We start from the raw sequence: 14,424 nt of genomic DNA on the forward strand, positions 1-14,424 counted from the left end.
CCTCCTGCCTGCCTTCGCCTGTGTACGTGCCGCGAACATCGAAGAACCACGCCGGGCGAGCTGCCCCGGAGCGACTGACGGCGAAGCGCACTTGGCGCGCGAACATTCTTCTCAATTTCCCCGTGTGAGTGAGTGGGCCCTTCGTCTGGGTGATAAGTTAACATTGTTAAGCTTCTGCTCGGTGTCCCCCTTTCCTTCATTTTGAATCATTGTACATTGTAAATAAATCCTGTTCTTCCTCTGATTTGACCGTCCTGTCCCTTCCATCCATTGGCTTCGCATAGTACGAATAAAACCGCTCGAATCGGGTTCCAATAAAAGTAACAGCACGAGTAACGTGATACGCATACCGCTCGGGCGTACTCGATTAAGCGTGGCTTGTGCGAGGCTCAATCCCTGTTTTCGTGGCAGCGTGGGTTAAAGGTACGTGCAAATTTGTCCCAATACCCTTTTTCACGTTTGCCCGGAAGTGGCGATTCGGCCTCGCGGACCCGAAGACCCAGGGGGAAAGAAGGGGTTTAATCCCCCCTTTGCAACGGGAACGGGCTTCGGGAGATCCGCAACAATTTGGTAGGCAGGAGTGGGATTTGAACCCTAAAAATTTTTTTGGACAAATTGGCCGCAGCAAATTGGTGTCTGGGAGTGTGAGAATTGGACCTAGAGTGCGCTTCACACACTCAAAATTACGAGCGAACGAAATTTAGTGTTAAAGGCCAAATTAAATTCGTACCATGGCTGGCCAAGGCGGTCAAATGCCGGTGGGAATAACAAAAGAAGAGAAACTGATGACCGAGGACCGGCAGGGACAGTTGGTAGTGGAAGCTGAAAAGGGTGCAGCAGTTGGTAACGGAAATGGCGGCGCCTCGCACATGGCGGCGAGAGCTGGACCCCCAGTGCCAATGGACTGGGGCCTTTTTATGGTGCAACTCGCGGCGAGCTTCAATAGAGTGAATGATAACATGAAATAAATGGGGGACAAATCCACCCGGGAATTGAAAGAAATGGGGGACAAATCCACCCGGGAAATGGAAAAAATGAGAGAAGAATCAAGAAGGGAAAAAGGGAGGTGTGACATGGAAAAGATGAGGGAGGAATACAGAAGGGACATGGAAGAGGCAGGGGAGGAGATAGGGCACATGTTGAGCAAGAAGTTCGCAGTGGTGCGCGACGAGGTGAAGCGGTGCAGGGAACGCATAGAGAGTGAGGTAAAGCGGAGCACAGCCAAGTTGACCGGGGCTATGAGAATCGCGACGCGAAAGGAAATTGTCGAGGAGCTGACGATCGGCGAATTGGACAAATAAATTTTGGGGGCGCCGGCGAGGGTTGAGTTGGAAAAGAGTGTGTTACGGAGTGTGTAACGGAAAAGTGTGTGCCAGAGTGTGCAGGAAAAGTGTGTTACGGAGTGTGTAACGGAAAAGTGTGTGCCTGAGTGTGCAGGAAAAGAGTGTTATGGAGTGTGGGCGAGAATGCACACCGGAGTATGAGCCGGAGTGCGCACCTGGGGGTGTGGAAAAAGTGTGTGAGGGCTGAGTGCATAGAAGAAAAGTGCGTACTGAAGTGTGTGAGAGGCATGAGTGCGCCTAGGTGTGCAGGTACGAGTAGAGTGTGAGGGAGAATGCACACCGGACTGTGTGCGGAAAGTGTGTAAGGGAGTGTGTGGGAGGCGCATGGGCGCCTGGGTGTGCGAGTGCGGAGTGGGTCGCGAGGTGCGAGGACGTGGCTCAAGCATCGACACCGACCGGGGTAGCGCCGAGTGGGACGGATAGCAGACGCGAGCCCCCGGTGAGTTGTGTGCTGCAGGGAGCGGAGGGAATCCGTGCCGCGTCGGTCTCACAAGGACCGGTGTGCACGATTCGTACCGGCCCCCGCACTGTATGGTTGGTGCCGTGCCGTGGCGGCAAAGGCAATCGGCGAGGTTCAAGGGGGGGGGGTAGGAGTTTTCGGAGCCGCACACCCTATCGGGTGCGGTGCTCCGACCGTGGCCGGTTGGGTCACCGTGCGTGGGACCGCGAGGCCCCGTGCAGGGATGGAGCCCTGCACCTCGGCCCATCCATACCTCCCCCCTTGGATCGAAAATGCCAGACGGACACCCCATACAGGCGACCAACCACCCGCATGGATCGCTCAGCCCTTCGGGGTCGAGTCGTGACGACAACGTACATCCACTTGGAGAGGCTCAGAGTGCAGAGGACTATGAAGAGTAGTGTTCCCCACGTGGGGGAATGGTAGTGTCACCATTCCTCACACACAGGGCCCATGAGCACTAGTTTAGGGGGATGGCAGTGATAGTCACATGGAGGTGCCAGCAATGGTTGCCTCCATGGGGCACCGAAGCTAGCCAAGGGAGGGCTAGGATAATTGTTGGGGAACTAGAAGACCTTAGGGATCAGAATTAAGTAGTGACACCTGGACCATAGGGGGGACGTAGCGAGTTTAGGTGGTTGATGTTAATAAAGGGTGTGCATAGTGTAAAGGGACGACGAGGGAAGCACGAGAGTAGGGGAAACGAGGTAGATAGATGATGCTGTGTGTTTGAGGAGTTGTGTTGTAGTGTGTAAGGAATTGTGTGTTGAGAACAAATGGAATTGTGTAATGGTGCGTAAAAGTAGTGGTGTGCGAGAAAAGTGGTGCGAGAATAAGTGGTGCGGGAATAAGTGGTGTGGAATAAGTGGTGTGGAATAAGTGGTGTGGAATAAGTGGTGTGGAATAAGTGGTGTGGAATAAGTGGTGTGGAATAAGTGGTGTGGAATAAGTGGTGTGGAATAAGTGGTGTGGAATAAGTGGTGTGGAATAAGTGGTGTGGAATAAGTGGTGTGGAATAAGTGGTGTGGAATAAGTGGTGTGGAATAAGTGGTGTGGAATAAGTGGTGTGGAATAAGTGGTGTGGAATAAGTGGTGTGGAATAAGTGGTGTGGAATAAGTGGTGTGGAATAAGTGGTGTGGAATAAGTGGTGTGGAATAAGTGGTGAGGAATAAGTGGTGAGGAATAAGTGGTGAGGAATAAGTGGTGTGGAATAAAAGGTGTGGAATGCATGGTGAGAAGGATTGAATAGGGGAGGAGTGGAACCCATTCGCGAAAGCCCGGGGGGGGGGGGGGTGTAGTGTAAAGCCAGTTAGAGGGCATAGGTAAATTGTATGGATATTGACGCCTGTGGTGCTGTTGGTGGAAAAGTAGTGCTTTGGAGGGTGCATGAGTCAGTGACATGGCTGGGAGTGTAGCTTAATTGGTGCGTATGGTTATTGGGGCACTCCGCCACTGGTAGTTTGTCGGCCAGGTGAGGCCGCAGGTAGGCTCTGGGAGCCGGTTAGTTAGAGTGAAGTTTGTGAGTGGGGCCCAAGGATCCCAGGAGAGGACCAGGGTTGCCCGATGCCAAAGTGGGCACGGAGGGGGTAAGAGCCAGGGAGGGCCTTCCCCAGTTAGGTAGTCGCGGGAGCAGGTAAGCTCGGGTGGCAGCTTCAGTGGCGGAGGTGCACAGGTAACAGGTAGTTGGACCTGCTGGTAGGGCCACACGACCCAGCCCCGAAATTGTGCAAGGGCACAGAGTGAACATTTGTGGGAGTGAGACCCAAATTCAGAGGGCACCACAGAGTGGGCAATGGGAATTCGGGTTCTTAGAAGCACATAGTTTAAAGAGGCCGATTGGCAGGGTACGACCCCGGGTAGTTTAAAAGTAAATCTCAGTAGTTTAGTTAGGATGAAAGAAATCCCTTCGCACCATCTACAGCCAATCACCAAGGAGGACGAGCTCCACACCGAGGCTCTGTGGGCTGATTTGAGTCGTGAGACGCATCATGACGTAATGGGACATTGTGTTTGTTCCATCCCTTCCTTCTTGGGAGGGATTGGGAGACGGATTTGGCTTAGAGGGGGATATGGGAGACAAGACATAGAGACGGATAGTAAATACAAGGGGGGCTAGGGTAGTGTAGCCAACGGTGGGGGGTACGGACGGTTAGGGACAAGCCTGCTCTGCTCGCTCTTCCGCGTCCCTCGCGCCGCACCACCTTGTTTTCTATGTGCCATTGCATCTTTTCCGCTTACTTGTTGTGCCTCGTCTCTTCCCCCACCCCAGGACCATTTGGAGGCCGAACTGTGCAGCACCATCGAACTGTGCAGCATCCCTTCTGCACCTTGCTGCCCTGTCTTTGCTACATCTGTGCAGCCGAACTGTGCAGCACCTTGCTGCCATGTCCTTTTGCTGCACACTTGTTGCACCAGTGCAGCCGACCTGTGCAGCACTTTTCTGCCAAACCTTTTGCTGCACCCCATCACACTAATGGACCACAAGCCTTGTGGCATTGCACCTCTGCTGTGCAGCACCTTGCTGCAAAATCATCTTGCACTTCGGACCACTTGTTTGAGTGGCGTTGATGCTACGCAGTTGGACCACGTGAGAACGGCCCTGCTGGCCAAATAAAAGCATTTTTGTTTATTATGGTGTGCTAGGGACGAGAAGTTCTGCAAATTTAGTTGGCCCCGATGCTTCAAATGGCCTGTATGCCGGTCAGGGGGCCAGCCGGTTTGATAGACGCACACGGAAGAAGCAAGATGCAAGAAGCAAGCAGCAAGTGTCATTTATGTGTGTGTTTTGGTGTGTTTTCTCTCCCCTCCAATCTTCTCTTCCAAAAAGAACATGTCCTGGGTCATAGAATTGTAAATATACGTGCTTGTAAATATAAGAATGCTGCCCATCGGCTCTCTGTTTAGTTTGAAAATTCCGGAAATACTCGGGTAGTTGTGGGCGTGAAACTGTTAGGTAGCTGCTCAACGCAATAGGAGGGACATATTTAGTGTTAAAACTGTCACACACATGGGTCAGAGTAAATGCTAGGGGGAACCAACCACACCTACGTTTGCCCGGAAGTGGCGATTCGGCCTCGCAGACCTGAATACCTAGGGGGAAAGAAGGGGTGTAATCCCCCCATTGTAACGGGAACGGGCTTCGGGAGATCCGCAACAATATATATATTTTTTAAATACACACGCACGCACACACACGCATCAAAATCAATGCCATATTAGTCAAGTTGTCGTATAGTTATGTCGTGCGTCATATCCAGTTATGTTGTTCACATTAATTTTATTATCCAATTATATCCAGTTATGTTGTTCACATGAATTTTCACCTGTGAAATCTTACAAAACCCCAACAAACACGAGGGTAAAACAGCCAGAAACTCATATCATTGCCTCTGCATTGAAGAAGGCTGGGAAAATCATTAACTTGGAGGGAATAAAAAATAAAAAATTGATGTCTGCTCATTCTCCCCACATGAACCGCTTTAGCACATCTGCAGTGCTCTTGGCCTAACAGCTATTATGGTAAGAACAATACGTGCCAACACTGATAAAATAAGAGATTGTACTGAAAGTGTGCCCCATGAAGTGCGGCTGGAACAACAAAAGTCAGAGATAAGGTGATTGATAATTGTGTAACAGTGACAGGATTCGAACCAGAATCCAAATCCCATGGTTGACTGCATGAACATGAGGGCAAATCTTCCAACCTGATAATCGCCAATCTAGCGTCCGACCATGTCACTCCGTCACTCATGATAGCTCAACTCGCTCCGCTCATTTCACTATTATTCATTTTCAGTCCCCGATACCAAATCACAGTCCAGTTACTCCTTTAGGTCCGGACAGTATCTCCGTCACTCCTTGCGAGGTTAGAGGCTTTTCCCTGCCAACTATATGCTACCAAATCCAGTGTGAAGAATGTAAATGAGCTGCGTTATCACTTGTTCACCAGCAACAATGGCCAAATCTATCCTCACCAGTTGCCACCTTGTGCGGATGCCCTCCACAAGCACATCCTTCGAACAAATTACCAAACTGCCATATGGAGAAGGAGCCTTGAAGCCAGACCTAACATCCCATCACCAAATGGTCATGGTTGGAAATATGAAGAACATGATGGGAAGCAGAAACTTAAAGTTGACTGGTTAGACAGTTCACCAGCTCCAGAAGCTGTAATGGAACTCCTTTCTTGTGACTGTTCCAGGTCATGCCGACTGCCTGGGTGCACCTGCTTGATGAATAACCTCAGGTGCTCCAAGCGCTGCAAACTAAAGACATGTGATAACCAGCCATCTGAGGAGGGAGAGTACATGGTTGTGCAGGATGATGCTGATGATGTGGATGAACTTGATCTTTATTAATTATTCCTCTGCAACTGATGATACTAATGATTTCCATGATGATGTGCATTTATTTTGATGAAATTAATTCATTTATTTTGATGAAATTAATTCATTTATTTTGATGAAAAGTCAAGTTATTTTCATTTTGATGATGATGATGATGATTACTGTGTAATGTATGGTGGCTGTAAATTCAAAATAAACTGTTTGCAAGAGCTTACATGTGATCTTCTGAAGCCTCGTATGTCTGTACGACATATACATATTGCTAAAAATCTAACCAATAGGGGGTCTTTTCAACACCATATTTCAGGGTGAAAGCTGCTACTTACAGACTGCTACCAGGCAGGAATGTGTTCCTGACTAGCAGAGCTTTCAGATGGTACCCATGAACCTTGGCCACCCGAGTGGTACCATTGGCTCAATTTTGGGGTCATACCTGACGGATCTTGTATTTATACCTGACTTGTATTTATACCTTTGGGGTCATACCTGATGGATCTAAAAGAGAACGTATGAAAATGAAGCATGTTTATTGTATATGGAGAGTGGATACTGATAGTTTTATATTAGCGATTAAATACTGATGCTATTTATAATGATCTTAAAGAAAATAGATTCTTATGATACGAGTAATTATAATTCTAATAATGATTTATACTCGTCAAAGAACAAGAAGGTAATTGGTAAATTTAAAGATGAGGTCAGAGGTAATATTCTAAGTGAATTTGTTGGAGTTAGATCAAAAGCATATGCTTATAAATATTTGGATGGAGATAAATACAAGATGGATAAAAAACTAAAGGGAATTAAAAAGGGAGTATTGAAGGAAACAATCAACTTTGATCATTATTTTGATTGTATACATAAAGATGATGTAATCTTTTGAGACAACACCAACAACAACAACAACAACAACAACAACAACAACAACAACAACAACAACAACAACAACATGCATTTTAAGGCCATTTTCCCTGCTAGAGCGGGGGTTAGCCTTGCGGTCCCCATGACAATCTTCTCCATTTTGCCCTATTTTCTGCATCTCTCCTTGTTAACCCCCTTGCCCGCATTTCTTCTTCCACCATCTTTAGCCAAGTCTTTATCGGTCTTCCCCGTCCTCTACTTCCTTCTACATTAATTTCCATCACTCTTCTCAACCAGTCACTTTGCAAAAGTTACCTCATCAATCTTTTGAGAGATGAACCTTATGAGAAGTTATGTTCATGAGAAATTTACAGGGACTGTTAATAAGAAAGCTCTTTCTTCATTTGATGATAAAAGGTTTATACAGACTTGGCATTTAATATGGAATTTTTTTTTTCTTTTCTTGACTTGGGTTTACTTTCTGAACTCAGTATATCAATCTGGTGAGTTTATTTTACCCTATGGTGATGTCTTTGTTGAAAGAACCATGTCACTGATTGTCTTTCGCAGCAAGAAGTCAATAACAAGATTATATCACAGGCGGCGTGACAAAATGTAAGGACAGGTACATTTGACGATTGGCTTCACAATCGGGTATACAAGGGTTGTTGCGTTCTGTATTAGTGGAAAACAACTGCTGCACGTCCACAAAAGTTATTGCCGCTTCCTCTGGAGATGGTCCGTCAACTTGACAATGCTGCTTGTCATGGAGTGGTGGCTTTACGAAATTCTGGCATGAAACAGCGTGCTATTGCTCGGCAGTATGGCATCACTCAAGCTCAGGTTTCAAAGATCCTGAAACGAAATGCTCAGAGGGGTGTCCCTACTCCAATACCGAGGCCAGGACGTCCACGCAGAACCACAAGGAGAGATGATCGCCAGCTGCACCGGTTAGTCTGCAATGGCCGTACCAAGTCAGCTAATCGGCTTAGGGCTGAGTGGCAGCAACTGACAAATGTGCCTGTATCCAGAAGGCTAGTCAACCAACGACTGGTTCAAGCAGGCTATCGTGCCAGGCGTCCTCTGAGAAAGCCACGCCTGACCAGACAACACAGCCAGCGCCGATTGCAGTGGGCCAGAGAGCACCCTCAATGGCAGCCAGGACACTGGAATCACGTGACCTTCAGTGACGAGGCTAGATTTCTGGTCTATCGTCAAGATGGCCACGTCCGAGTGCGCAGAGAAGTGCATGAAGCCCACAACGAAGATTGTATAGTGCGAAGAGTCCAAGCTGGAGGTGGGGTGACCGTTTGGGCTGCTTTTCATGCAGGGGGCAAAACTGACCTGGTTGTTCTGAATGGAAACCTGAACCAGTTCAAGTACAGGGTCATTCTGGAAGAAACATTGCTTCCATTTGCTCATGCAGCCTTTCGAGGAAACTTTGTCTTCCAAGATGACAATGCACACCTGGCCTCATCGTGCTCGCATGATCCAACACTTTCTTGCTGACCGTGGCGTAGAGCATATGGAGTGGCCTGCCATGTCCCCGGATATGAATCCGATAGAGAACTTGTGGGCAGAATTAACGCGTCAAATCGACAACTTGTACCAGCAGCCTGCCTCTGTGCGTGAATTGCAGCAGGCTATTGTCACTGCATGGCAAACGATTCCTGTCCAAACCTTGGCAAATCTCGTGAACAGCATGCCTCGACGTGTACGTGCTCTCCTGAATGCTCGTTGGGGTTACACGAAGTACTGAACTGTAATTTTACTGTCCGTAATCCCAGTCATAATTTAGATTTTGTTTTTGTTGAAAAAAAAATTGGCTAATGTGCAAAATAAAGATACTTCTGGAAAACGTACAGAAGTTTAACACAGTACTGTCCGTGAATTGAGTTCGATATCAGTTTACATCACTTTCAAGGATCAATTTATTTGCTTCGAAATGTCAAATGTGGTTTTTGTTTCTTTTAAAGGTCACATTAACAAAATCTAGAACAATTTCAACATAATTCCAATGAACTTTTGGTTCTAAGTCATGTTGAAAAGTAAGTTCACCCCCAAAAATATATATATTCCATATTAAATGCCATGTCTGTAAAAGATGATAAAATAAATGCACTTCCATATGGGTTTAAATCTATATAATTGAATCAAACTAAAGAAAGGAGGAATAGTTTAGATTGGTATATTAATGGGAAACATTATGAATGTGAAAAGTACCAAGCTAATTTAATTGAAGTATAAACTGGTGTTAAACTATATAAAACAAATAAAAGAATAAATGTTGAAACAAATGAGTTATCTTCTGTTTCTAGAAATTTTAACATTTTTTAATTGACTGAAGATTTCGATTATTGTCAATACCTTAAAGGTAATATTATTTATTATAATCTTAAGATGGTGTGTAGTTCTGGAGGAGCTCAAAATAGAACTCTGAGAGAAGTTTATAACTTTATTAATCTACAAAATAAATATCTTGAAGAGGAAAAAGATAAAGATGTTTTATTTATGAATATTCTTGATGGTGATTCCTGTGCTAAAAGGAGGAATCTTATCAGAGAGATAAAACATGATCAAATTATTTATTGGATCTTTGAATGATTGTCTTAAATTCAATAAACATTACTTTAATACTATATAAAAAAAATTTTTTTTAATTCTCCTGGTGAAAAGGGTGAAGCCAACCCCACGCAGTGGAGCCGGGACCGAAAAGAGGGACTGGACTGCGATTTGGTATCGGGGACTAAAAATAAATAATAGTGAAACGAACGAAGCGAGTTGAGCTATTATAAGTTTTTAGGCTACGGTACCAAATCACGGACCAGTCCCTCCTTTAGGTCCCTACTGACCTTGCCCAGCACCAAGAGCAGCAACATCCCTCAGTAGTTGTTGCAGTCCTGGCGATCACACTTCCCTTTCAAGAGAGGGACAACAAGGCCCCTCTTCCAATCAGTTTGGATGATGCCCGTGCTCCAAACCGAGCACAGAACTACATGCAGCAACACGAGTACAGCACTTCCACCAGCCTTGAGGCCAGGAGCTTTTCCCCCTTTCAACTGGTTCACCACAGCCTATGTTGCCACAAACAAAGGTGGTTCACAGTTGATTGGAAGGTCAGCAATAGGGATAAGTAACATTCCTCACGTTCAAATCAACAGCTGGTGGATCGGCCTGGTAAAGCCGCTCAAAGTAACCGGCCCAGTGAGCCTTCACTTCAGACTTCTCTGTCAGGAGCTTACCATCCTCCAACTGCAGTACACCGAGGGACAAGCATGGAGAAATGCAAAGCACGAATACATCTGCAAGCAGGATGAGAATCACTTGACCACAGGTGATGCTCTACCTTTTCACAGATTCCTCACACATAGGCCTCGTCTGCCCTCAGCGAATGGCCAGTTTTAGGCTTCAGCTCCCTGAACAGATCAGTTCTGCCATTAAACCTGGCCGTGAGACACTGGTCAATGGTATCCAGTGTCCCTTTGGAGACAAAGTTCCTCTTCACGTGATGGTGGGTCCCAAGACGACCACGGACAACATCCAGAATGGTAGTCTTGAAAGCACTCCACAACTCTTCACAATACTCTGAAACACCCAGACCCCTCAGATCCCCACTCAGACCATTCACAAACTCCTCAGCTACCCTTTCATCCTTGAGCATGCCAACATCCAGCCTAGGCCGGGATGGTGCCATTGTCTTGGATTTGAGCCGCAACAAAAACCCTGTGGTCAGTATTGAGTAACTGAGCATTCCGTTAGACCCTGCAGTTCCAGAGCAACCTCCAGTGACCATCAACCAGAACATGACCAATCTCCTTTGCCACACCACAAGCATTGGAGTAGAAAGTCCAGCGATGAGGCCGTAGGCGCTGAAACTATGAACCAGCTATCCTAAATCCACGACATCTCTCTAAGTCAAGGAACCTAGCCCTATTCTAGTTCCTGGTTCCAGATCCATGGGAAACCCACATGTCTCATAGCCATCCCAATCAGTGCCAGTCGATGCATTGAAATCCTCCAAGACCAGCAGAGAATCTCGCCTGGGCCACCGATCAACCAGAGTTGTGTGGCATAGAATGTCAACTTCTCACTGAGATCACTCACCTCAGTCGGACAAATACAGAGGCCAGGGAAATGACACCTAAAGAACGACGATTCCTCAGGCTCATAATACGTTAGTTTGAACCAGCTATTCCAAGTTTGAACCAGCAGAACCAAAAAAAAAAAAATAAGTTGACCAGTGTTACCTCTATCATGGGAGTCAGCTTATTGGACACAGACACAGTAATTAATTGGGCATGGTAACCATCAATCACCAGACCAGTAGTATTTGTAGCTACCCACCATGATCTCACCACAATCTGGTCTCCAAACCTTAAAGTGCTGCAATACTGATGCCACAAAGGCTGGCACTCAGATGACAGCAGAGACAGGTGATCATCCTCAGAGTGAGGACATCCCAGGCAGCCAACCAAGGAAAATGCATCAGGTTAACCCAAGGAGTTCGCCGTCTGGTGGACAACACCTTAGCACCACCAATAAACACACACACCACACCACACCACCACCACACCAAAAAGTCTTTCCTTGGCACAACTGAACTTTTATCTACCGACAAAGCCTTCATTCGCAGAAAATCAGTTCAGCTAATCGCCAAGAAAATCAGACCCTTGCGAGGCTCTACATTATTATTCATTCTGATATCAATCAGTTCAGCTCCAATGTCACGTCCTAAAACTCACCTATATCTTTCAGTGGCTCAAGAACCTCCCACCGTGGCTCAGAGCGAAAAAACATTGACACCTGCTGCAAGGCCAGTTCTATGGGGAAAGAGGAATCAAGAAGAGGACACATTGAGTGTGTGAAGTTTGTTCAACTGATATATATATAACCACCTTTAGAGGCCATTTTTCCCCGCAAGCGGGGGTTGGCCTTTTTCGGGCACCGTGGTTGTTGTTGTTTTTTGGTCCCCTTTTTGAAGCAATGTTTTACGGCCGGATGCCCTTCCTGACGCCAACCCTTTTTGCCCCCTTTAACGACAAACAGGGAATTACCAGTGAACTGGTACTCAATTAGCCGACCTCGGAAGGATGACAGGCTGAGTCAACCCCCCTGGCGTTAATTCAGCAATCGACCGGGATTCGAACCCAGGATCCTAGGATCCTAAGCCGGCACCCTAGCCGCTAGCCCAACACCAACAACTGATAGCACAATGGATTTTATAAACGAAAAGTTAACAGCACATTTACTGATGTGGGAAACAACAAGGTGAGGCCGACGTTTTGAGCATCAACCCTTCAAAGCAAATAAGGCAAAAAAGTACTCACGGTCGAAACGCCAACAGGTTTCCCACAGCAATAAGAAAGCTATTAACTTGTAGTTGATAAAATTCAATGTGCATCTTGTCCACTGATGTAGATCGTCATTAGCCTTCACCTGGACTCGTATTCTATAGCAATGGCATAGTTGCATCAAGTGGAATAAAGTACGTATGGCAGACAGCCTTCAATCTGTGAAAGTTGGTTGTTCATATGTTTACCAATTACCAGTGTAGCTGCCAGGGTAGCTAGTTGGGTCAAGAAATCGGCGGACATTCTCACAGCAAGCAAGGCAGGGTTGAGCAAGGAGAGCGTCCAAGTAAGCCTGAAGGCCACGCTGCCGCTGAGACACAAACTCGCGATCCAATTTTCCAATGAACCTCTTGGGAGGTAAGGTTGGAACTACACCCGACATCTGTAAATCCAAAGATCCACAAGGCCACATTATGAGAAACATACGCAATGTCACGCAACATACGCAATGAGAGGTGATCAATTTATTTGTGGTCCAACAAGGAAAACACAACACAATCACTTGTTTCTCAACATAATATCCTTTCCTGGCTCTTCCATCCATCAGTTCTCTCACTTGGCTATGCCTATTCTGTTGTACTCCTTATCGTGCCACTCTAAGAAGTCCTCTACAGCTGCCATCAAAGCATTGTTGTTCTCATAATTGTTCCCCCACACAGCTTATTTTAGGTGAAGGAACAAATAGAAGTCGGATGGGGCTAGATCTGGTGAGTGGGGTGAGTGTCGCAGAAATTAATATGCACATTTAGCAGGAATGAGCAAAAGTACCCAGCATTGCCAGAAAATGTATTGGCTTTGTCATGGGAATATGAAGGGGGGGAGGGGAGAAAGGGGAGGAGGGAGAAAGGGGAGGAGGGAGAAAGGGGAGGAGGGAGAAAGGGGAGGAGGGAGAAAGGGGAGGAGGGAGAAAGGGGAGGAGGGAGAAAGGGGAGGAGGGAGAAAGGGGAGGAGGGAGAAAGGGGAGGAGGGAGAAAGGGGCGGAGGGAGAAAGGGGCGGAGGGAGAAAGGGGAGGAGGGAGAAAGGGGAGGAGGGAGAAAGGGGCGGAGGGAGAAAGGGGAGGAGGGAGAAAGGGGAGGGGGGAGAAAAGGGAGGAGGGAGAAAGGGGAGGGGGGAGAAAAGGGAGGAGGGAGAAAGGGGAGGAGGGAGAAAGGGGAGGAGGGAGAAAGGGGAGGGGGGAGAAAGGGGAGGGGGGAGAAAGGGGAGGAGGGAGAAAGGGGAGGAGGGAGAGAGGGAGGGAGAGAGAGAGAAGACGGGAAGGGAGAGGGAAAGCGAAGGCGGCGCGAGGGAAAGCGAAGGCGGCGCAAGGGAAAGCGAAGGCGGCGCGAGGGAAAGCGAAGGCGGCGCGAGGGAAAGCGAAGGCGGCGCGAGGGAAAGCGAAGGCGGCGCGAGGGAAAGCGAAGGCGGCGCGAGGGAAAGCGAAGGCGGCGCGAGGGAAAGCGAAGGCGGCGCGAGGGAAAGCGAAGGCGGCGCGAGGGAAAGCGAAGGCGGCGCGAGGGAAAGCGAAGGCGGCGCGAGGGAAAGCGAAGGCGGCGCGAGGGAAAGCGAAGGCGGCGCGAGGGAAAGCGAAGGCGGCGCGAGGGAAAGCGAAGGCGGCGCGAGGGAAAGCGAAGGCGGCGCGAGGGAAAGCGAAGGCGGCACGAGGGAAAGCGAAGGCGGCGCGAGGGAAAGCGAAGGCGGCGCGAGGGAAAGCGAAGGCGGCGCGAGGGAAAGCGAAAGGGGCGCGAGGGAAGGCGAAGGCGGCGCGAGGGAAGGCGAAGGCGGCGCGAGGGAAGGCGAAGGCGGCGCGAGGGAAGGCGAAGGCGGCGCGAGGGAAGGCGAAGGCGGCGCGAGGGAAGGCGAAGGGGGCGCGAGGGAAGGCGAAGGGGGCGCGAGGGAAGGCGAAGGGGGCGCGAGGGAAGGCGAAGGCGGCGCGAGGGAAGGCGAAGGCGGCGCGAGGGAAAGCGAAGGCGGCGCGAGGGAAAGCGAAGGCGGCGCGAGGGAAAGCGAAGGCGGCGCGAGGGAAAGCGAAGGCGGCACGAGGGAAGGCGAAGGCGGCGCGAGGGAAGGCGAAGGCGGCGCGAG

At 48.5% G+C, this 14,424-nt stretch overlaps 1 protein-coding gene across 3 annotated transcripts in view; it reads right to left on the reverse strand.

Annotated features, from left to right (window-relative positions):
• The window catches only part of PXK (PX domain containing serine/threonine kinase like), a 148,667-nt gene that overhangs the window by 119,566 nt on the left and 14,677 nt on the right, over positions 1–14,424 (reverse strand). For all 3 annotated transcript variants that reach the window (XM_068133402.2, XM_068133403.2, XM_068133401.2), the window contains exons 4-5: positions 12,558–12,744; positions 11,754–11,831 (exon numbers count right to left, since the gene is read on the reverse strand). In XM_068133402.2, coding sequence (XP_067989503.2) covers positions 11,754–11,831; positions 12,558–12,744 — 265 coding nt within the window. The remainder of the gene's footprint in view (positions 1–11,753; positions 11,832–12,557; positions 12,745–14,424) is intronic.

The sequence above is a fragment of the Myxine glutinosa genome, chromosome 12, assembly GCF_964187855.1.
Source record: "Myxine glutinosa chromosome 12, kmMyxGlut1.1, whole genome shotgun sequence".
NCBI lineage: Eukaryota > Metazoa > Chordata > Myxini > Myxiniformes > Myxinidae > Myxine > Myxine glutinosa.